The sequence below is a fragment of the Coregonus lavaretus genome (genome assembly GCF_964263955.1).
Source record: "Coregonus lavaretus genome assembly, chromosome: 23".
In the NCBI taxonomy this organism is placed as follows: domain Eukaryota; kingdom Metazoa; phylum Chordata; class Actinopteri; order Salmoniformes; family Salmonidae; genus Coregonus; species Coregonus lavaretus.
This window is the reverse complement of record NC_140010.1, coordinates 26,234,212-26,259,545: the sequence shown is the minus strand read 5'-3', so window position 1 is coordinate 26,259,545 and position 25,334 is coordinate 26,234,212. Positions and strand designations below refer to the sequence as shown.

Here is a 25,334-nt window from a genome sequence, read left to right as displayed (position 1 = left end):
TTATATTGAAATGTACTGTTACTTCTTTGCACAGACTGTAAACATTTTCTAATTATTTTGAATTGGACAATAGCTTGTGTATCTAATATCTCTCCCTGGAGATGAAAGCATTGCAAAAACACATCCTGCCCCATGTTCACATTTTGTCCCATATTATTACAAACACCGTTGACAGCCTTCCACCTCAGATGTCTATGCAGATGCAAATTGCACTTATTGTTTTCAAAATGTGTGTATTCCTTTGGATGTAGCATACACATTTTGTTATGAGTTAATGTACTGTTAACTGTTATTATTAACCAGAAGTAATGGTGATGGAGGAGTTGGGTATTGTGGCATGATACTGTGTGCATATTTTGCTGCTACTGAGACAAAGCAGGTCATGCACTTCTGAGGGTCAGAAGCCATTGGAAAAATACTGCCTGGGATAAACATACTTGATGTGTACATAAGTTAAAGTACTTGCTCTATGGGTGTCAAAAGAGTTTGTTTTATGTTTATGAAAGGTACACTGATGCAGTGTAGAATGATTTTACTTACCGGTAGCTAAAATTGTAAAATGGATAGGTATGTAAACTGATTCCTTTCTTAGCAAAGTTTTAAACATGGATTTTAATTTGAAATCATAAAACACTATTTAGCAAGTTCCGTAAGGCATTTTTAAGAAGGTCAAGTGTTGATCTACAGTATTTGATTCTGAATCTTAGTGTGTTAATAGTTTTACCCTACATTAAGAAGTATTTTATCAACCTGTGCAAGCTATAGGTAATACATCCAGCTAAATATAGGGAGTGACATTTTTTGTTGGTAGGAGTACTAGGGCAACTGAAGGATATTCCAATCAAAGTTCATTTCAAGTGTACTGCATCTTTGTGTAAAGATTTATTGTAATATGGTTTAACATTTTGTTTACCTGTAATATAGTTTATTTTTAAACCTGTTCCTAATTATAGGTTTGGAGGGGAAAAGGTACATGCAGCACTTTGGTCTTTTATAAAATATAAATTTGTTTTTCAGTTTTTATGACACATTGTTTATGTCACCTATGTATAGAGTCACTGCCAACTCATGCACATGTACCTCAGTTTGGTAATAATAAAATGCTAAAACTATTATCTTGTGTTGCAGTAAGTTCCCACTGTAGAGGAGTGTGTTTTGCTTTTGAGTGCCTGAAGACTGGGTGGGCAGGATGCTCAATCTTCAATGTCATTCATACTATGAAGAAGGCAAACAATGATGTAACATTACAATGTATTTTATAAAAATATAATATATACAATATGTACAAATTAAAGTGAAGCAACAGTGCAAATAACAATGGGGTAAAAACAGCTAAAAATAAGGGATCACGGTTAGATATAAACAGTAAAGAAGACGGACAGAACATGTACCTTTGCTGTACTCCATTAATCTCAATGGTAAATAGAGGATAAACAACATACTCCAGAACAAGTAGTGCAACATGTCACATGCTTATGATAGATCTTTCACTATTACCCCAAAATATGACAGCTATAATAGCTACAGTTTTGTGAACTGTGTAGTTTGTGTTTTGATTAACTTAACAGCCATGGAAACTACCACAGAATAAAGGCCTGCACAAACAGTACCAGTCAAAAGTTTGGACACACCTACTCATTCCAGGGTTTTTCCATTTGTACTATTTTCTACATTGTAGAATAATAGTGAAGACATCAAAACTATGAAATAACACATACATTTGAAGTCGGAAGTTTACATACACCTTAGCCAAATACATTTAAACTCAGTTTTTCACAATTCCTGACATTTAATCCTAGTAACAATTCCCTGTTTTAGGTCAGTTAGGATCACCACTTTATTTTAAGAATGTGAAATGTCAGAATAATTGTTGAGAATGATTTACTTCAGCTTTTATTTCTTTCATCACATTCCCAATGGGTCAGAAGTTTACATACACTCAATTAGTATTTGGTAGCATTGCCTTTAAATTGTTTAACTTGGGTCAAATGTTTCGGGTAGCCTTCCACAAGCTTCCCACAATAAGTTGGGTGAATTTTGGCCCATTCCTCCTGACAGAGCTGGTGTAACTGAGTCAGGTTTGTAGGCCTCCTTGCTCGCACACGCTTTTTCAGTTCTGCCCACACATTTTCTATAGGATTTAGGTCAGGGCTTTGTGATGGTCACTCCAATACCTTGATTTTGTTGTCCTTAAGCCATTTTGCCACAACTTTGGAAGTATGCTTGGGGTCATTGTCCATTTGGAAGACCCATTTGCGACCAAGCTTTAACTTCCTGACTGATGTCTTGAGATGTTGCTTCAATATATCCACATAATTTTCCTCATGATGCCATCTATTTTGTGAAGTGCACCAGTCCCTCCTGCAGCAAAGCACCCCCACAGCATGATGCTGCCACCCCCGTGCTTCACGGTTGGGATGGTGTTTAGCGGCAGGTAGCTTAGTGGTTAAGAGCGTTGTGCCAGTAACCGAATGGTCGCTGGTTCTAATCCCCGAGCCGACTAGGTGAAAAATCTGTCTGTGCCCTTGAGCAAAGCACTTAACCCTAATTGCTCCTGTAAGTCGCTCTGGATAAGAGCGTCTGCTAAATGACTAAAATGTAATGTAAAATGTGTTTTCCTCCAAACATAACGATGGTCATTATGGCCAAACAGTTCTATTTTTGTTTCATCAGACCAGAGGACATTTCTCCAAAAAGTAAGATCTTTGTCCCCATGTGCAGTTGCAAACCGTAGTCTGATTTTTTTATGGCGGTTTTGGAGCAGTGGCTTCTTCCTTGCTGAGCGGCCTTTCAGGTTATGTCGATATAGGACTCGTTTTACTGTGGATATAGATACTTTTGTACCTGTTTCCTCCAGCATCTTCACAAGGTCCTTTGCTGTTGTTCTGGGATTGATTTGCACTTTTCGCACCAAAGTACGTTCATCTCTAGGAGATAGAACGCATCTCCTTCCTGAGCGGTATGACGGCTGCGTGGTCCCATGGTGTTTATACTTGCGTACTATTGTTTGTACAGATGAACGTGGTACCTTCAGGCATTTGGAAATTGCTCCCAAGGATGAACCAGACTTGTGGAGGTCTACAATTATTTTTCTGAGGTCTTGGCTGATTTCTTTTGATTTTCCCATGATGTCAAGCAAAGAGGCACTGAGTTTGAAGGTAGGCCTTGAAATACATCCACAGGTACACCTCCAATTGACTCAAATGATGTCAATTAGCCTATCAGAAGCTTCTAAAGCCATGACATCATTTTCTGGAATTTTCCAAGCTGTTTAAAAGGCACAGTCAACTAAGTGTATGTAAACTTCTGACCCACTGGAATTGTGATACAGTGAATTATAAGTGAAATAATCTGTCTGTAAACAATTGTTGGAAAGATTACTTGTGTCATGCACAAAGTAGATGTCCTAACCGACTTGCCAAAACTATAGTTTGTTAACAAGAAATGTGTAAACTTCCGACTTCAACTGCATGGAATCAAGTAGTAACCAAAAAAGTGTTAAACAAATCAAAATATATTTGAGATTCTTCAAAGTAGCAACCCTTTGCCTTGATGACAGCTTTGCACACTCTTGGCATTCTCTCAACCAGCTTCATGAGGTAGTCACCTGGAATGCATTTCACTTAACAGGTGTGCCTTGTTAAAAGTTAATTTGTGGAATTTCTTTCCTTCTTAATGCGTTTGAGCCAATCAGTTGTGTTGTGACAAGGTAGGGTTGGTATACAGAAGATAGCCCTATTTGGTAAAAGACCAAGTCCATATTATGGCAAGAACTGCTCAAATAAGCAAAGAGGAACTACAGTCCATCATTACTTTAAGACATGAAGGTCAGTCAATCTGCACAATTTCAATAACTTTGAAAGTTTCTTCAAGTGCAAGTGCAAAAACCATCAAGCACTATGATGAAACAGGACAATGACCCAACACACCTCCAGGCTGTGTAAGGGCTATTTGACCAAGAAGGAGAGTGATGGAGAGCTGCATCAGATAACCTGGCCTCCACAATCCCCCGACCTCAACCCAATTGAGATGGTTTGGGATGAGTTGGACCGCAGATTGAAGGAAAAGCAGCCAACAAGTGCTCAGCATATGTGGGAACTCCTTCAAGACTGTTGGTAAAGCATTCCAGGTGAAGCTGGTTGAGAGAATGCCAAGAGTGTGCAAAGCTGTCATCAAGGCAAAGGGTGCCTACTTTGAAGAATTTGTTTTAACACTTTTTTGGTTACTACATGATTCCATATGTGTTATTTCATAGTTTTGATGTCTTCAATATTATTCTACAATGTAGAAAATAGAAAAAATAATGGAAAACCCTTCAATGAGTAAGTGTCCAAACTTTTGACTGGTACTGTACATGATACAATTCTAAGAGATAAACAATCAGTCAGGTTCGAATGCTACATTGATGGAGCCATTGACGGAGCAATTTACATCTCCCAGTCCCTGGGCGTCACTCCTCCTCCGGTGGCCCTTGGACAGCACACGGTGCAGCAGGCTGGGGGAGCTGTGGGCTGAGCCTGACTTTGAGGAGGCCTTGTGTCCCAAAGCCCGTAAGAGGCTCTCTTTCTCATGCCTGGGGAGCTTTGGAGTACTACGACCGCTGCATACATAAAGAGGGAAACAAACACAGAGGGCTTCTTGTTGATTCTCTGACCCAATTTATAGAAGTCCTATTGGAGGGGAAAACTGCATAAGGTGGGAACAACTAAAAATATTCTAGTTTTTTATTTAAAACTGTTAAACAAATTACTATACTGAGGACAACTACAATCAACTGAAGTCAATTGCCTCTGTGGTTTTGTTGGGTGGGGAGGAGGTGGGATTGGATCACAGATGTTCTTACCTTGTGCAGCCACAGGGGGCATCAGGAGCTGCATCCTTGGATGAACTCCGTAACGAGCTTGGATTGGCATTCACTGGCTCATGATCATCACTCTGTAAACACAAACCAAACTCACTTGCCAAAATTAGACCTGGTCAACATCCATGAATACATCATCAAGTTTTTGTCCAACAATTAGTTGGGAGGGTTTATTTCTGTTGAGTTCATTGCCAGGAAGCTATATTATATATCTACACGGTAAGTTCTACACTGTGAAAACATGCTTGAAATCTATTTTTAGTGCAATATCTGGATGAGGAACCTTAAAATGAAAAGTTGTTAGCATACAAAAATAGAAAAAACGTTCTACATTCCTATTTTTATTTTTATTTTTTTATCTTGCTTTTCAGCAGGCAGAGGAAAACCTTACCTGGTTCAGTCTGGTCACACATGCGGTTGGGAAGTACCCCTCTGCCCCGTTCTGTAGACGCCCGAACCACCACGACGGCTCATCTCTGAAGAGAACTTGGATGACGTCACCCTGACATAGTTGAAGCTCATCTGGCCAATGAGGCCTGTAGTTGACTGCTGCTACCACCTGAAGGAGAATAAGTAAGTTACCACTGTAAGTCAATAAGAGACAAAGGACAATGTACAACTCAAGGAAAAGTTGATCTATGTTTGGTTCCAACTTCCAGAACCTCTTTCATTTGTTTACGCAAGACGATAAGAACTGAGCATGCTCTCTCCCTTTCCCTGAGACAACTGAAGTTAAACTCTGTGCACTCAGAATATTAAATCATGCTATATAGCCTATTCTTGAGATTTAATTAATGAATTAATATATTTAATTCATGAATTGTCTATCTTGCTGAACCAACAGGTCACAGAGGCCAAACCCAGCCGCTGCTCTTTCATTCAAAATGTCCCCACAGAAGACCAGATAAGAGGATTATCTTGTCTTAAATTACAAGTACTGTATGTCCTTCTTACACTGACATCAGTGACATGTAACTTTTGCCAGGAGAGAGACTTGGACACTACCGTGGACAGTGTATTTGTTGCTCTATGTAAACAGTAGTTACCGTACAGTTTATGAGCACAGAAGTTAGATAATAATGAGTTACTGAACACTAGCCAAAGAGAGGGATAAGAGTCTATCTCGGTCTCCTGTTCCTCATGTCTGTCAACAGTCCAAGGCTGTCTGGAGTTGATCTCCTTTAAATAACCTGTAGAGAGCTATATATAGATGGTCCTTAGCTGTGATGTGGAAAACGGAGAGGGTCAAGGCCTGCCTGGAGGAGTAGGCTAAACCACACAATAGGGGGCAACACTGCTTCCCTCAAGTCATTCCCTTATGTCACTTTCTGCTGAGACAGCCCACCCTTACCTGTTTTTTCAACCAATCACATCTGACTAATCTTGCAAAATTATAAGTACACCTTGTAGCTCTACTATATACTGTATAGTTTTCACTGTGTTGATCTTATCATGCATTCATTTTGTTGCTCCATTCCTCTAGTCTAAATGACAACACATCTTGATCCTCTGCAGAACATCACCCTGACACTGGATCGTTCACATCTGTGATGTTCTGGTTGTGAGTTACTATACATGTAGCTCTATCAATAATGAGAAATCATTAACATACCTTCACTGCTTCCCTAGGCCTGTATCTTGTTCTTGCTCTACAAGCTGATAAAAAAGGGTTGAAATTTAGATATGAAGTCATAAAGAGCTGTTAGGCAAGATGACAGCAAAACTATGATAGGCTCCCGAAAACCAGTTAATGAAAATAACCTGAAAAGGCAAATAAATTAATCTCTATGCACAATAATAACCTCAATAAAGACCAAGACAGTATGACAACATGAGACTAGCCCATAATAGAACTGGGTCCGTAATGGATCAAGAGTCTCAGAGTACTCTAGGATAAGTTACTTCCTGTTCATGCATTCTTATTCATTGTGATTCAAGGCAAAACTGATCCTAAATTAGCACTCCTACACTGAGAAACTTCATACCTACAGCCCCAGAGAGGATTGCAGGTGGTACTCACCTTGTGGGGGGAAGACAGTGGTGAACACCTCAAAGTGCCCATCACTCTGCATGTATATCTTCTGCATCCTCTCCTGCTGTGTCTGAGACACTGTCTGGCAGCCCCACACTATAGCTCTCCGCTTTAAATAACACCAGTGTCACTAATCCCACTGCACAGAAACACAGTAACACATACCCTTGCCCTCCATCACACACACACGCAAGTCGCATACAACAGTGTTTCTTCGAACTCGCTGACACCTTTGAATCTATTTTCATCTGCAATCTGTTATTTTTATTCAAACGAATACGATGACGCAAAACAAAACTGAGCTCAACAAAAAGTATGATTGATCCACCATTAACATTTTAAATCGTTGCCATGTAAAAACACAAGTATAATGTACTGCAGATTTTTTCTGTCTACTCATTCATTTGTAGCCCACATAATAAAATGTGGTTTTAATTAAAGTTTACAGTATTTAAATTACTATTAATTAATTGCAATACTTAATCTATTGAAATTCTTATTTTCTTATTCAGAAAAATTAAATGTGATATATGCATATATGAACAGGAGTGAAAAAATAAACATTGCCAAGACATGCTGTGAGAGGCGGCAAAGAAAACAGAAACTAAAATGATTTAGTGATTTTAAGGGATCAGAGTCATGTACGTTTACAAAATATCAATTATTCTTCCTATACTTGTAACCTAAAATGTATTTATTTTGACATCCAGTTATATCCTGCTTTACATCAGGACCTAACAGTAATGAGGATGGACCGTAAATCTATTGCCATGTCAATATACAGTATCTATAATTAATAATGGCACCCTATTCCCTATATAGTGCACCAGTTTTGACCAAAAGTGAATAGGGTGCCATTTGGGATGCAATGATATTCTGTATCATATTGATACCTTAACTTGGCTCTCTTTCTCTCAATGGACTTTAAAATCTCTCCTAGTGTGCTCTCCTGGGTTAACCCACTTAAAAGCAGCCAGATCAGAGATTTTCTAAGCATTAGGGCACACTTTACATAACAGTTAACCTGAGTAATCTGGAAACTAGATTAAAAATAGTACACTTCTAAGAATGACGCAACACTGCCAAAACAATATAGTCCAGTCCAGACCAGTACAATCTATTCTCAAATGAATGGGTGGGGAACATGACAGCAACTGTGTACTATATTGTAGTAAATACGAATCAAAACTCACATTTGAAATAGGGGTAATATACTGTATAATCAAATAAGGAACCTTATCATTTAATTGTATCTATCAATAAAATAAGGATGGGATGGCAAACCAGTGGGAGGCTACGTCTCAAATGGCACCCTATTCCCTATATAGTGCACAACGTTTGACCAGAGCCCTATGGGTACTGGTCAAAAGTAGTGTGCTGAATAGGGTGCCATTTGAGAACCAGTGAGAGATAAGCACAGAATCCTTTGGGCTCTCATCATCTCACACAGGTACAGTAGGAGAGTGGGTGATGACAAACAAGAGAGCCAGTCTTAGTACAGCTTCAGGGAGGCCTCAAACAAATGACTCAAATCTTCCTCTGTGTGTTCCCTAGGAGACAGCTTTGTCACCCTTTCCTGCAAGAGACCATAGTGACACGATCAGGGGCAGACACAGGAAATTCCATTCAGAAAAAGAGACAAAGTACATGTAATGCATTATGAATAAGAAAGTAACACTAGCACACTCAACTCTCCTTGCTTGTGGGTTTATTACCAACATTTGGGCTCAATAGCCTTCATCAGGGCGTGAAAGAACGTGTTTTGCACAGCTAATGTGAACCATTTCTAATGTGTAGTTACCTGAGGTATTGTTCCTCTCACTAGGTCAGGTATGTCATCCTTGGTGTAGCCGACAGCACTCAGACCGTCCTCTACCTTCAGGTCATAGAGGAACTGTCTCAGGGTGTCGGCCAGGAGGAGCCCAGCGTCCGCCCTCTTGGTGTTAATCACGTCAGCCCCTGAGGAGAGACATGGAGGGGTGTGAGCTTGACATCACAAAATCAGTAAGGAAACAATAGTGCCATGCGTGCATGACACTTCTTACTACACCTATTATGCACTATATTTGACCAGTGCACTGTATATGGAATAGAGTACCCTTTGAGACAAAGTAAAAGGACATTTCTGTTAGTATTTAGTGACAACACTGTTGGGGGTGTTGTTGAGAAGAGTTGCTGTTACCAAGTATCTCTGCTGCCTCCAGGTGGCGCTCTGGACACATACTGGCAGTGAAGGCAAAAACAGCAGGAGAGGTCAGAACCACGGATAGACCATGAGGCTATAGGACAGAAGAGCAACACATGGGAACTATTAATGCTTGATAGTTAAACTGTGAATGGAGATACATATTTCTGAAACAATATATTTGTTATATACAGGTAACTGCCAAAATAAAGGAAACACTTGAGTAAATGAGGGATACTAAGTATACTGAACAAAAATATAAAAACAACAACTATTTTACTGAGTTACAGTTCATATAAGGAAATCAGTCAAATCAAATAAATAAATTAGGCCCTAATCTATGGATTTCACTTGACTGGGCAGGGGCGCAGCCATGGGTGGGCCTGGGAGGGCATAGGCCCACCCACTTGGGAGACTGGCCCACCCACTGGGGAGTAAGGCCCAGCCAATCAGAATGGGTTTCTCCCCACAAAAGGGCTTTATTACAGACATAAATACTCCTCAGTTTCATCAGATGTCCGGGTGGGTGGTCTCATACGATCCCGCAGGTTAAGAAGCCAGATGTGGAGGTCCTGGGCTGGCGTGGTTACACGTGGTCTGCGATTGTGAGGCCGGTTGGACGTACTTCCAAATTCTCTAAAACGATGTTGGGAGGCGGCTTATGGTAGAGAAATGAACATTTAATTATCTGGCAATAGCTCTAGTGGACATTCCTGCAGTCAGCATGCCAATTGCACGCTCCCTCAAAACTTGAGACATCTGTGGCATTGTGTTGTGTGACAAAACTGCACATTTTAGAGTAGCCTTTTATTGTCCCCAGCACAAGGTGCACCTGTGTAATGATCATGCTGTTTAATCAGCTTCTTGATATGCCACACCTGTCAGGTGGATGGATTATCTTGGCAAAAGAGAAATGCTCACTAACAGGAATGTAAACAAATTTGTGCACAAAACTTGAGAGAAAAAACTTTTTGTGCGTATGGAAGATTTCTGGGATCTTTTATTTCAGCTCATGAAACATGGGACCAACACTTAACATGTTGCGTAAAATGTTTTGATCAGTAAATATTGAAAGCAGGTGCTTCCACACAGGTTTGGTTCCTGAGTTAATTAAACAATTAACATGCCATCATGCTTAGAGTCATGCATACAAATGCCCAGTTGCCCATTATTTTTGGCTCCCATGGCTAGAAGAAGAGGTCTCAGTGACTTTGAAAGAGGGGTTTCAAAGGAGCATAGGGGGTTTAAAGGTTGTGCGTGTCTCAGTCATCAGATCTCAACCCAATTGAACATTTATGGGAGATTCTGGAGAGGCGCCCGAGACAGCGTTTTTTCACCACCATCAACAAGATACCAAATTATGGAATTTCTCATGGAAGAATGGTGTCGCATCCCTCCAATAGTTCCAGACACTTGTAGAATCTATGCCAAGGCGGCCTAACGCCCTATTAAGACATTTAATGTTGGTGTTTCTGTTATGTTGGTGTTTCCTTTATTTTGGCAGTTACCTGTATATAAACACGGAGTATACAAAACATTAGGAACACCTTTCTAATATTGAGTTGCACCCTCCCCCCCTTTTGCCCTCAGAACAGCCTCAATTCGTCGGGCCATGGACTCTGCAAGGTGTCAAAAGCGTTCAACAGGGATGCTGGCCCATGTTGACTCCAATGCTTCCCACAATGCTTCCCAAGTTGGCTGGATGTCCTTTGGGTGGTGGACCATTCTTGATACACACCGGTGCACCTGGCACCTACTACCATACCCCATTCAAAGGCCCTTAAATATTTTGTCTGGCCCATTCACCATCTGAATGGCACACATACACAATCCATGTCTCAATTGTCTCAAGGTTTAAAAATCCTTCTTTAACCCCTTCATCTACACTGATTGAAGTGACATCAATAAGAGATCATAGCTTTCACCTGGATTCACCTGGTCAGTCTGTCATGGAAAGAGGAGGTGTTCTTAATGGTTTATATACTCCGTGTATATCACAAACATGGAGCAGAAAACCAATGAAAACACATTATATCAGTGTCAAAACTGTGGTCATAGATAACATAGATATTTGGAACTAAATATAAAGAATTTTCAATTATATAAAGTTCAAATTTAACAGAAATGTTTCAATAATAAGATTTCTTTTTATTGGTTCTAAAATGAAGAAAAGGACCAGAATAGCTTTACCACGACAGGGTGATCCACATTGTAGCCCTTAGCCATGTAAGTCTTCACATTTCCAGCAATAGGATAAGACATCCCGTGGCTAAAAAAATTAACAAAAAGGGTCTTATCAGTCACATTAATCATCAATCACAGGACACACTGTAACTATTCATATAAGGAAGGGGATGCGTGCAGTTTCAATCATGATAAATGCATAATGAACCATATGTTTGCTTTACCATAAGTGGACCCCAGCATTTCCAAACCCGATCCCGGCAAACACACTGGCAAGATGCATGCTGGACCTGGCCTTTACATCCTCAGCATCGTTCACCGCCCTTAGAGGGAGAAAGTCAACTGTTAATGACCCCTTCTATCAGCACTAATAATAAGAAACCACTGATAATAATATTCACAATAGCCGGTAGTGATTGTTTGGGGATAAAACTGCGGAATAGCTAGTGGAAGCCTCATCAGGAAGCCGTTTACCGTTTCATGTACTTGGCCACTACATTCAGGGCATGTCTGGACCAGACATCACTAATGGGGTTACTGCCCTGGTAGGCCGGCCGGTTGATGGGGTTGGGAGGGCAGGGGCTGCGCATGTTGTAGGGAAGAGCCGTGTAGGACTCCAGGGCATGGCTGCATAGGGACACACAAAGAGAACAGATATAGAAAAGAGCTTAATCCAACTCCTATTCTTTTAATCAATCACTTCTATCTGGCACCACCTTGACGTTATAAGGGCAAAGGGAAATTTGAAGATGTGGAGAAAGCACCGAGTGGGCAAAAGGTCTTACAAAGGTATAAGTCAAAGGCCTCTGCAACATGTAGGTAGAGAGAAGCATGTTGATGAATGAGATCTTTGGCTTATAAGGTTGATAAAAGATGTGAATGTAGCCTTATATTGAATGTGATCAATTTATATATATATATATATTTATATATATATATATATATATATATATATATATATATATATATATATATACACACAGTATATTTACATACCATAGCACATCAAAACCGCTGTTGGCAGCCACCCTCTCGGGCATATGCAGAGTGTGGAGAGGATCCACTATTCCAAGAGTCGGCTTAATGGCTCGGCTGGCGATGCCTGAACAGATTAACCAGGAGACAAGCAAGTCATACTGAGTCATTGAATGAAACATTGAAACATACAGTTTGCATTGAATGATCATTTGAATGTGAGGCCAGCAATGCAACTAAGGAGAGAGATAGCTGTGCACTGACAAAGTGTTTTTACCTGTTTTTGCTTTCAGTTTTTCGAAGTCGAAGATGGCAACACCTGTTGTCTCACTGCCAGTTCCTGCTGTTGTGGGAACTTAAGAGAAAAATAGGAGCCATGTGACTAACATGTACAAGTTTAGCCTATATTAGGAAAACTGCATATCTGCTCATCCATTTAATTGTTCTAAAAGTGTATGGCATATTAATTTCCTCCCAGAGAGGATTTGAGGTACAGTCTAACAAGATCAGGTATGCACAACCATCCACAAAAAAGTATTAAATCATCTGTAATAACCTCTATCTAATCTGTAATGGTCAAAGAAACATGCACTTATGTACAGTGTAAATACAACAAATTCTAAATGGTCCAGTGTACCAGGGTCATTTAGTTCGTAAACCTATTAACTTCAATGTGTAATCGTGACTGGGGCTTGTCGTGTGATGAAACAGACAGAGATACAACTCTTTCATAGTACCTGCGATCAGGGGCTTGAGAGCTCCAGTAATAGGCTTTCCCTTCCCTATAGGCGCGTTGACAAAGTCTAGGAAATCAGCCTCGGGATGGCAGGCATACAAGTTGGCAGCTTTACAGGTGTCAATCACTGAGCCTCCACCCACAGCAACGTAAATGTCAAACGTTTCTTTCTTCGCAAAAGCAATGGCCTCCTTGAAGCTGTATAGTAAAGAGTGAAAATGATTACTTTATTGACAATTCATCCCTTGATTGACTTTTGTATTCCGCTTCTAAAAACGTAGTGCTTCTGATAATCCATACATTTACTTCAAATAAGGAAAAACTATAATCAATATCAAATGTGATGATGAAAATTCCATTAGAAAGTCATTGAGAAAAAGCATAGGGGGTGCGTCCCAAATGGCACTCTAGTCCCTATATACGGTAGTGCATTACTTGTGACCAGAGCCCTATGGACCCTGCTCTGTTCAAAAGTAGTGCACTATATAGGGAATAGCTAGGGTGCCAATTGGAATGCACAAGGGTTACCTGGAGTCTGTTGGCTCCACCCGAACATTGTCATAAACTTTGTAGTTAACCCCATTCTGAACCAGGGACTCCAACACGGCCTTGACAGGAGGGAGCTGAGACAGATTATTGTCTGTCATAAGACACACGTTACGGGCTCCCATGTTCTGAAGATCCTGCAATTTAAAAGAAAATCACAAAATAGGAGAGATAGTGTTATTCATATCTTAGACAAAAACTTATGTGATTAATGTTCAAAGTATCATATACATTTCCATTTTAGGCCTGTTCATGTCTCTTCCATTATTGGACCTTTTTTATTGTGAACACAATAGAACACAAACCCTTACCATTTAGGAAGAACAATTATGTACACATAAGTGGTTTCATATCTTGTCATGAACAGAAAAATAGCAGAGACTTATTTACCATACCAATTTCCCGTGTGACACCCTCTCCATATCTAATGTTTGAGCTGGCCATCTGAAACCAAATAATAACATGAAAAATATGGTTAACGTTGGCCAACATCCTAAGGAAGAATACTGTTGACTACTTTTCATTAATCAAATAGAGAAATAGATATCTTAGATATTTTTTTGCAGTACTTTAGCCTAAAGACTACTTTTAAAGCTTTTTAAAAATGGGGTTTTATGCTGAGCCTCATGACAGTAATTGGATTATATGGTTGGTTTTAGTTTAATTAATAACTAATGTCTGCCTATTAGTATGGCTTATTTAAGCATTTTGCAAAGCTTCTGTGGGCCATGTCAAAGTCAGATGAGTGAAAATATGGTTACCTCAAATGCATAATCAGTTTTTCTTCCACAGTCATGTCCTGAAGCTAGAGCACAAACATTACAACTTTAAAACATGTTGTGACAGGGTAGGAACCACAGTTTTGGTCCATGTTTCTATGGACCCTAATTAGTGGTACACATGTACACATTTATAAAAACACCCCTTTCTATTCAAGTGAGAGTGTACTGTCCTCCTTGAGGTGTTTCTAACCAAAACAGATAGCCAAACTCCATTCAAGAACTGAACCAGAGTCAGGGACAGGCTTTCCATAAACCTCCGGTTTTAATAGATAAACCGGAGTAAAGAGCAATGCTTACGCAGGCATAACAAAAGGATGGCAGCAGATCATCATGAGTGCAACAGACTATTGAGGAATGTGTTTAATTGAATAAAACAGTTCCTGTTTATTACACCACATAAGAAAACACCATAGAATAAGTGCAAGCTAGATGCAGCTAAATAAAATGGCCACTGGGTGCCGCCTGGCATCTGTAAGATGCCACTACGAACTTTTAACGTAAACTCAATGGTTACCAAACGTTCAGTCCTTTTTAGCTAAAAGGAGTTGACCGCTGACACATGTCTCAGGTGGAAGGCATACAGTGAGGGAAAAAAGTATTTGATCCCCTGCTGATTTTGTACGTTTGCCCACTGACAAAGAAATGATCAGTCTATAATTTTAATGGTAGGTTTATTTGAACAGTGAGAGACAGAATAACAACCAAAAAATCCAGAAAAACGCATGTCAAAAATGTTATAAATTGATTTGCATTTTAATGAGGGAAATAAGTATTTGACCCCCTCTCAATCAGAAAGATTTCTGGCTCCCAGGTGTCTTTTATACAGGTAACGAGCTGAGATTAGGAGCACACTCTTAAAGGGAGTGCTCTTAATCTCAGCTTGTTACCTGTATAAAAGACACCTGTCCACAGAAGCAATCAATCAATCAGATTCCAAACTCTCCACCATGGCCAAGACCAAAGAGCTCTCCAAGGATGTCAGGGACAAGATTGTAGACCTACACAAGGCTGGAATGGGCTACAAGACCATCGCCAAGCAGCTTGGTGAGAAGGTGACAACAGTTGGTGCGATTATTCGCAAATGGAAGAAACACAAAATAACTGTTAATCTCCCTCGGCCTGGGGCTCCATGCAAGATCTCACCTCGTGGAGTTGCAATGATCATGAGAACGGTGAGGAATCAGCCCAGAACTACACGGGAGGATCTTGTCAATGATCTCAAGGCAGCAGGACCATAGTCACCAACAAAACAATTGGTAACACACTACGCCGTGAAGGACTGAAATCCTGCAGCGCCTGCAAGGTCCTCCTGCTCAAGAAAGCACATATACATGCCCGTCTGAAGTTTGCCAATGAACATCTGAATGATTCAGAGGAGAACTGGGTGAAAGTGTTGTGGTCAGATGAGACCAAAATGGAGCTCTTTGGCATCGACTCAACTTGCTGTGTTTGGAGGAGAAAGAATGCTGCCTATGACCCCAAGAACACCATCCCCACCGTCAAACATGGAGGTGGAAACATTATGCTTTGGGGGTGTTTTTCTGCTAAGGGGACAGGACAACTTCACCGCATCAAAGGGATGATGGACAGGGCCATGTACCGTCAAATCTTGGGTGAGAACCTCCTTCCCTCAGCCAGGGCATTGAAAATGGGTCGTGGATGGGTATTCCAGCATGACAATGACCCAAAACACACGGCCAAGGCAACAAAGGAGTGGCTCAAGAAGAAGCACATTAAGGTCCTGGAGTGGCCTAGCCAGTCTCCAGACCTTAATCCCATAAAAAATCTGTGGAGGGAGCTGAAGGTTCGAGTTGCCAAACATCAGCCTCGAAACCTTAATGACTTGGAGAAGATCTGCAAAGAGGAGTGGGACAAAATCCCTCCTGAGATGTGTGCAAACCTGGTGGCCAACTACAAGAAACGTCTGACCTCTGTGATTGCCAACAAGGGTTTTGCCACCAAGTACTAAATCATGTTTTGCAGAGGGGTCAAATACTTATTTCCCTCATTAAAATGCAAATCAATTTATAACATTTTTGACATGCGTTTTTCTGGATTTTTTGGTTGTTATTCTGTCTCTCACTGTTCAAATAAACCTACCATTAAAATGATAGACTGATCATTTCTTTGTCAGTGGGCAAACAAACAAAATCAAATACCTTTTTCCCCTCACTGTAAGTGCCCAGTGCCACGGGCCTCCCGAGTGGCGCACTACAGACCCAAGCTGTGTCACAACTGGCCGTGACCGGGAGTCCCATAGGGCGGCGCACAATTGGCCCAGCGTCGTCCGGGTTAGGGGAGGGTTTGGCCGGGGGGGGGGGGGGGGGGCTTTACTTGGCTCATCACGCTCTAGCGATTCCTTGTGGCGGGCCGGGCGCCTGCAGGCTGATTTCGGTCATCAGTTGTACACCTTGTGTACTCTGACAGAAGGATTTTGGCACTTGGATCCAGCTCTGGGATGTGGGCTGCCACCGGCTTGAGGTGGGCTTGGTGAAGGGCTACCTTGGGTGTAGGTACTGTATGTTAGATCTGTTATTGAGAATGTTGTTGCACTCCATGAATGGAGGAAGGGCTTACCCCTCCGTTTACTGCTTCGATCTGAAAGCCATCAGCTTTTCTCCCTGCTGTTTCCAGGACTACCGCACAGGGCAATGGGCTATCCTGGATGCTGAAGAGAACAAAGAAGTCTGACTTTGCCAGTGACCGATTGCTCTGTTCGTCGAGTATGGCATACATCTTGACCGCGATTTCACACTGCCCCTGGGAGTATACTCTCACCAGACATATTTTGGAGCATGATCGCGCTGTTGGACCCTTGTCTCATACCTCAGTGCATTGGGAACTGACTGCTGGTGCAGTGGTCTGGTTTTTTTCCTCCTCCCGCCGTTTTCAGACGCAGGGATGGAGGCCGTTGAGGTCCAGGCGGAAGGACCTGGTTGCATAGCTGTGTTGTGGCTGTCGCTTCCACACTCATTACATTTCACTGCTATGGTACAGTCTTCTATATGTACTGAGCGGATGACGTAGATTGTGGATGGGGCAGCTTTTACCTGGGCTGTCTTCTTTTGTTGTGGGGGTTTCTGCTGGAGTCAGCAGCTAGGTCCACATCTGCTTTATGTACAGATATGGAGGTTCTTGTGATTATGTTTCTAATGGCAGGACTCTCACTTCTCGCAGGGCCACTGCTACTGCTGGGGAGAGCGAAGCTCAGGTCCTTTCTGGTTCTTGCTTCATCGCAGATTAACTTTGTGAAGAAGGAGAATGAGGCAAAGCACTTGTTGTGTTCGTCTTTGATTTTTTATTGGAGGCCCTGTGGCAGTTTCTCCACAATAGAACTGATGCCACAAGCGGTGGTCCAGGTACAGTGGGGAAAAAAAGTATTTAGTCAGCCACCAATTGTGCAAGTTCTCCCACTTAAAAAGATGAGAGAGGCCTGTAATTTTCATCATAGGTACACGTCAACTATGACAGTCAAAATGAGGAAAAGAAATCCAGAAAATCACATTGTAGGATTTTTAATGAATTTATTTGCAAATTATGGTGGAAAATAAGTATTTGGTCAATAACAAAAGTTTCTCAATACTTTGTTTTATACCCTTTGTTGGCAATGACACAGGTCAAACCCCTACCTGTCCCAGACCTGCTGTTTTCAACTTTTAATGATCGGCTATGAAAAGCCAACTGAGATTTATTCCTGATTATTATTTGACCATGCTTGTCACTTATGAACATTTTTGAACATCTTGGCATGGTTCTGTTATAATCTCCACCCGGCACAGCCAGAAGAGGACTGGCCACCCCTCATAGCCTGGTTCCTCTCTAGGTTTCTTCCTAGGTTTTGGCCTTTCTAGGGAGTTTTTCCTAGCCACCGTGCTTCTACACCTGCATTACTAGCTGTTTGGGGTTTTAGGCTGGGTTTCTGTACAGCACTTCGAGATATTAGCTGATGTAAGAAGGGCTATATAAAATAAAATTGATTGAAATTGATTGATCAAACGTTTTCTGTAAGTCTTCACAAGGTTTTCACACACTGTTGCTGGTATTTTGGCCCATTCCTCCATGCAGATCTCGTCTAGAGCAGTGATGTTCTGGGGCTGTCGCTGGGCAACACAGACTTTCAACTCCCTCCAAAGATTTTCTATGGGGTTGAGATCTGGAGACTGGCTAGGCCATTCCAGGACCTTGAAATGCTTCTTACGAAGCCACTCCTTCGTTGCCTGGGCGGTGTGTTTGGGATCATTGTCATGCTGAAAGACCCAGCCACGTTTCATCTTCAATGCCCTTGCTGATGGAAGGAGGTTTTCACTCAAAATCTCACGATACATGGCCTCATTCATTATTTCCTTTACATGGATCAGTCGTCCTGGTCCCTTTGCAGAAAAACAGCCCCAAAGCATGATGTTTCCACCCCCATGCTTCACAGTAGGTATGGTGTTCTTTGGATGCAACTCAGCATTCTTTGTCCTCCAAACACGACGAGTTGAGTTTTTACCAAAAAGTTATATTTTGGTTTCATCTGACCATATGACATTCTCCCAATCCTCTTCTGGATCATCCAAATGCACTCTAGCAAACTTCAGATGGGCCTGGACATGTACTGGCTTAAGCAGGGGGACACGTCTGGCACTGCAGGATTTGAGTCCCTGGCGGCGTAGTGTGTTACTGATGGTAGGCTTTGTTACTTTGGTCCCAGCTCTCTGCAGGTCATTCACTAGGTCCCCCCGTGTGGTTCTGGGATTTTTGCTCACCGTTCTTGTGATCATTTTGACCCCACGGGGTGAGATCTTGTGTGGAGCCCCAGATCGAGGGAGATTATCAGTGGTCTTGTATGTCTTCCATTTTCTAATAATTGCTCCCACAGTTGATTTCTTCAAACCAAGCTGCTTACCTATTGCAGATTCAGTCTTCCCAGCCTGGTGCAGGTCTACAATTTTGTTTCTGGTGTCCTTTGACAGCTCTTTGGTCTTGGCCATAGTGGAGTTTGGAGTGTGACTGTTTGAGGTAGTGGACAGGTGTCTTTTATACTGATAACAAGTTCAAACAGGTGCCATTAATACAGGTAATGAGTGGAGGACAGAGGAGCCTCTTAAAGAATAAGTTACAGGTCTGTGAGAGCCAGAAATCCTGCTTGTTTGTAGGTGACCAAATACTTATTTTCCAACATAATTTGCAAATTAATTAATGAAAAATCCTACAGTGTGATTTTCTGGATTTTTTTTTCTCAATTTGTCTGTCATAGTTGACGTGTACCTATGATGAAAATTACAGGCCTCTCTCATCTTTTTAAGTGGGAGAACTTGCACAATTGGTGGCTGACTAAATATTTTTTTTCCCCACTGTAAATTAGGCCAGGTAAGTGTCCATCTTCATTTGCAGACTGACCTTCCATCAGGAGATCTCTGAGCTCGCTTAGCTTGAGGAAATCTCTGCTGGAGATTCTGGAGAACGGTATAACCTCTTTCGATGATTTTGGGTGTAGAGTAACACTGTTTTAGTCTGTCCAATGCTGCGCTTGGGTCGTTGATGTGCACTGAGCTCACCCTCTTTGCGTGTTCCGAGGACTCCTTGCCCAGTCACTTTGTTAGCAGATACAGCTCCTTACTAGAAGTGAGGTCCAGGCCCTTGATAGCGTTGTTGAATGATGACTGCCATGCCCTGAACCTCTTCGACTGGTTGTCGAATTGTGTGAGTCCTGTGTTCACTAGCTCACAACATGCTAGGTACTTAGCAAAGTCTATCATGTTGGCCTCGGACTGGTTCCGCACAGCTGTGTAGTGTTGCAGGGTGTAGGGCTGAGGTAGGGGGTACTATGACTGGCTTTGTTCTCTTTAAGTGTGTGGGGCTTTTGTAGCGGGGGCTCCCCACTGGGCAAAAACTGGATGAATCAACGTTGTTTCCACGTCATTTCAACAACAAAAATGTGATGACTTTGAATCAACGTGGAAAACTGATGGGATTTGCAAAAAGTCATCAACATAAGGGAATTTAGTCTTTATTCACCCAACTTTTAACCTTAATCCAATGAAATTGTAAAATGTTTTGTTGATTTCACATTAGTTGACAACTCAACTAAATTTCAATCAAAACTAGACGTTGAACTGATGTCTGTGCCCAGTGGGTCCTGTCTTGTTGGGGAGTGATGAATGAGGCTTGAAGCATGCTGCATATTTCCCAGTTTGCTTCAAGTTGTGCTGCTCTTCAGTGAAACTGAATAGGTTGCGTAGCCTGAAGTCTGACATGTGACTAGGGTGTCATCAAGATGAGGTGGTCGCCGTATGCTGGTACAAGTCCCGGCGAGGAAGGATGTCTGGTATGTAGCTTAGCTTGCTTAATGATGTATTCACCTTTGCGTTCAGCAATGTAATTTTGTGTTAGAGGATGTCTAAATAAATAATAAAAAAATAGATATATATATTATTGTGGAACACCTCATCCTCTAGTTCTACTGCTGCCTCCCAGATCTCAGCCTGAACCAGTGCTGCGGCTGCCTGTCTATGAAGATGTAATGTGTCTCAGCCTCTCGCCAGCGAATGATGCACGGCGTGTGCTTCCTCTGCCCTGGCGCAGGCTCTAGTTGCTGCAGCGGCTTGAAGATCCTGTTCTGGAACTGACCTGGGATGCTACGTCATCTTGTCCTTGTTGAATGTCCATGTTACAGCTGCACTGTACTGATGTCTACCGCCGAAAAAGTTGTGCCGATGGTCACTGTTTTTTCACTGTACTGTCCTCCTTGAGGTGTTTCGAAACCAAAATTAGACAGACAGCCAAACTCCAAATAAAGAACTGAATCAGTTAAGGATAGCCTTTCCATAAAACTCTTGTTTTAATAGATAAAACGGAGTGAAAAACCAATGCTTATGCAGGCATAACAAAAGGATGGCAGCAGATCATCATGAATGCATCAGAATGTATTGAGAAATGTGCTTGATTGAATAAAACACTTTGCGGCCCTACTTGCGAACATTGCTGTAAAAGATGCGCAGGCTAAAAGGTGTTTGCTGTTGAATTGCTACATTTAAATACGAGTTTATTATTTTTCATTGTACACTGAACGAAAATATAAATGCAACATGTAAAGTGTTGGTCCCATGTTTCAAGAGCAGAAATAAAAGATCCCAGAAATGTTGATGTCTCAAGTTTTGAGGGAGCGTGCAATTGGCATGCTGACTGCAGGAATGTGCACCAGAGCTGTTGCCAGAAAATGTAATGTTCATTTGTCTACCATAAGCCGCCTCCGTCGTTTTAGAGATTTGGCAGTAGGTCCAACCGGCCTGACAACCGCAGACCACATGTATGGCGTCGTGTGTGCGAGCAGTTTGCTGATGTCAACGTTGTGAACAGAGTGCCCCATGGTGGCGTTGGGGTTATGGTATGGGCAGGCATAAGCGACGGACAACGAACACAATTGCATTTTATCTATGGCAATTTGGATGCACAGAGATACCGTGATAAGATCCTGAGGCCCATTGTCGTGCCATTCATCCGCCGCCATCACCTCATGTTTCAGCATGATAATGCATAGCCCCATGTTGCAAGGATCTGTACCCAATTCCTGGAAGCTGAACATGTCCCAGTTCTTCCATGGCCTGCATACTCACCAGACATGTCACCCATTGAGCATGGATGGACGTGTACGACAGCGTGTTCCAGTTCCAGACAATATCCAGCAACTTCACACAGCCATTGAAGAGGAGTGGGACAACATTCCACAGGCCACAATCAATAGCCTGATCAACTCTATGCAAAGGAGATGTGTCATGCTGCATGAGGCAAATAGTGGTCACACCAGATACTGATTAGTTTTCTGATCCACACCCCTACTTTTTTTTTTTTTAAAGGTATTTGTGACCAACAGATTCAAATCTGTATTCCCAATCATGTGAAATCCATAGATTAGGGCCTAATTTATTTATTTAAATTGACTGATTTCCTTATATAACTTAGTAAAATCTTTGAAATTGTTGCGTTTATATTTTTGTTCAGTATATGTACACTACCGTTCAAAAGTTTGGGGTCACTTAGAAATGTTCTTGTTTTCAAAAGAAAAGCTATGTTTTTGTCCATTAAAATAACATCAAATTGATCAGAAATACAGTGTAGACATTGTTAATGTTGTAAATGGCTATTGTAGCTGGAAACTGCTGATTTTTAATGGAATATCTACATAGGCGTACAGAGGCCCATTATCAGCAACCATCAGTCCTGTGTTCCAATGGCACGTTGTGTTTGCTAATCCAAGTTTATCATTTGAAAAGGCTAAATGATCATTAGAAAACCCTTTTGCAATTATGTTAGCACAGCTGAAAACTGTTGTGCTGATTAAAGAAGCAATAAAACTTATTGAGACTAGTTGAGTATCTGGAGCATCAGCAATTGTGGGTTCGATTACAGAATCAAAATGGCCAGAAACAAATAACTTTCTTCTGAAACTCGTCAGTCTATTCTTGTGCTGAGAAATGAAGGCTATTCCATGCGAGAAGTTGCCAAGAAACTGAAGATCTCGTACAACGCTGTGTACTACTCCCTTCACAGAACAGCGCAAACTGGCTCTAACCAGAATAGAAAGAAGAGTGGGAGACCCCGGTGCACAACTTAGCAAGAGGACAAATACATTTCGAAAACAAGGACATTTCTAAGTGACCCCAAACTTTTGAACGGTAGTGTACATTGAAGTATGATTCCCAGTTGTCACTATGACAATGAACACACCCTGAAAGCACTGACTGGTCTGTGTTACCACCTTATTAATAGGCCTACAGCGTGATGTAGGATGCGTCTAGGCCTACTGTAGAACGACAAACTTTCCTCTGGTGTGGATCCTCGACAACATGTTTTCGAGTCCGGACTTAAAATAACTAACACTTACTACAATACTGCCATCTGTAGAATGATAATGAGAGTGCTTGACTTTGTTATGGTCGCTCTTATGGAAAAGTGTTTGTTCATGTCCATCTATGTCAACATTTATAATTGGCTATGCGGAATTTTGTTCCAGGAAATAATCACTGTCATCTGGTGAGGTTAGCATAGGGCTAACGTGTGCTACGTTATCTGACGGGACCAGGTACAATGTAGCGTTCTTTCACGTGCAAGTATATGAACGATTTAATTGGCTGATGCGTATTTTGACACGGAGAAACTGTTTTATAATGTTCGCAATTATGGGCCCTATTACCTGTTTATTACACCACATCAGAAAGTACCATAGAATAAGTGCAAGCTAGATGCAGCTCAATAAAACAGTCCCGGGTGGCGCTAAATCACAAGGTGCATATTAAACTTGAATGAGAGGCAGAATAGAGCCTTTGCACATGAAGCTGTGTTAGGTGTTACAATTAACAAATTAACAATAAAGCTGTGTGTTATAATAAATAGGTTATTTGATCCAACTACTACCTTGATGGAATGTATGAGAATGGGCAGGGCATCTGCACCTGTAAATGGGGGGGAAAACAGCATTTTCATAAGCAGTGTAATCAATTGACGCAAACCTGCGAGTGCAACGAGGTTGGGTTGACGTCGATGTTTGCACTGTCATCTGGCTACTGCATAACAAGTTAGGTAGGGGCCTAGCTAAATTAGATAACTACCTTATGTAACCACTACCTCAAGTGCATTTAACAATCTTGTATTTGTGCATTTTCGCGATTAGGAATCAACTTACGCTGCTTTTTCAAGTTGCCTGAGCAAATGCACAATCCTGTCGCGTCCTGCCATGTTGTCCAATAGTTGTACTTCTTCCTTCGTCTTTTAGGTTGAGTTCAACTCGAGGGGGTCGAAGTCTGGAGTTTGAACTGATACATGAGCGCCCCTTACTGCACCGAATGTGAAAATATATAGGACAGGGGTCAGACCTTTATTTTTGTCAAAAAAAATTAAAAACTTTATTAAACTATGAGGTTACCCAAGGCTCTACCACTCACGTCATGATGAGGAAAACACAATTTCCATTTACTGTAACAGGCAGTAGATTTCAGTTAACAAAGATGGCCTAGTCCTACTATTGAAAATATAATTTAGGGCAGCCAAAATATTAATGTTCAATATCAAGTTCAACTCATAGGAAAAGGAGGGTGACTATCAGCTGAAATCACAACCTATCTCCTGGGGGATTTAGATTGATTCACTGCACATCATAGGCCTAAGCTATAACATGCCTGGATGAATACCAATCAATAATAACATCTCTGCCCTTTACTGCTAGTGATTGACAGTCAGGCATGTGATTATGTAGCCTACATCAAGTGCTGTGAGGAAGAGCACTTTAGACAGTTGGCCTCAAGCAACAAGCAACACGCAGCCTAACTGACTGTCAACCCCAAAGTTGCCTTACTGCATAGGCTGCCACTGTTGTGGTTGTCACTAGAGAGTGAAAATGCCCAGAAAAAAACCTGAAGCCCACCATAGATGTGGGTCATCATTAAATCTCTCACTTTTCATTCATATCTACTTTCTATTAATGTATTTACAGTTTAGTCATTTAGCAGATGCTCTTATCCAAAGCGACTTACAGTTTTTTAGTGAGTGCATACATTTTCATACTGGCCCCCCGTGGGAATCGAACCCACAACCCTGGCATTGCGAACGCCATGCTCTACCAACTGAGCTACACGGGACTACTTCCAGTGTCCCCATCATTAAAATAGAAAGATGTTTTATTAAATTATATTTCTATGGTACTAATTCTAATTCTGTGGTCCCCTTAACCCTGTGACTGTAATCTTCCACATATACTGTACAACCTGCAAGGTACCAGCCAGCCCAGAGCCATTATTAATGGTTATACACAGCGCTGATACCAGGCAATCTAAAGGAAGAGACTGATAAGGAATAAGGTATGTTGGCTACTGTAACTGAATGTTTGATAAGTGGAAAGTCACTCAGTTCATATGGATAAATTGCTTGAAGCAGACTTAGGTTTACATCCTGTAAAGGCACCTCTATTCTCCATACCTCCGACACTGATCGTTTCATTCAGCTGGATGGGTTTCTTCCACCAAGTGACTCACAGTGATTTAGTACCTGTACTGTGT

The 25,334-nt window shown here is 41.5% G+C and overlaps 2 protein-coding genes across 2 annotated transcripts; both read right to left on the bottom strand.

Annotated features, from left to right (window-relative positions):
• Window positions 1-4,322: 4,322 nt before the first annotated feature.
• On the bottom strand, window positions 4,323-7,044 carry LOC311099239 (uncharacterized protein). Its single transcript, XM_084139927.1, has 5 exons — window positions 6,882-7,044; window positions 6,474-6,517; window positions 5,253-5,420; window positions 4,844-4,935; window positions 4,323-4,600 (listed from the first exon to the last, which is right to left on the bottom strand). The coding sequence occupies exons 1-5, from the start codon at window positions 6,946-6,948 to the stop codon at window positions 4,381-4,383; spliced, it is 591 nt and encodes a 196-aa protein (XP_083996053.1). The 5' UTR covers window positions 6,949-7,044; the 3' UTR covers window positions 4,323-4,380.
• Window positions 7,045-7,130: 86 nt separating this feature from the next.
• On the bottom strand, window positions 7,131-24,074 carry adhfe1 (alcohol dehydrogenase iron containing 1). Its single transcript, XM_084139926.1, has 14 exons — window positions 23,966-24,074; window positions 23,698-23,735; window positions 14,281-14,324; window positions 13,910-13,963; window positions 13,502-13,656; window positions 12,975-13,171; window positions 12,515-12,592; window positions 12,259-12,364; window positions 11,737-11,889; window positions 11,487-11,585; window positions 11,269-11,347; window positions 9,076-9,172; window positions 8,695-8,852; window positions 7,131-8,469 (listed from the first exon to the last, which is right to left on the bottom strand). Exons 1-14 carry the CDS (start codon window positions 24,016-24,018, stop codon window positions 8,386-8,388), a joined length of 1,395 nt encoding a protein of 464 aa, XP_083996052.1. The 5' UTR covers window positions 24,019-24,074; the 3' UTR covers window positions 7,131-8,385.
• Window positions 24,075-25,334: the final 1,260 nt, after the last annotated feature.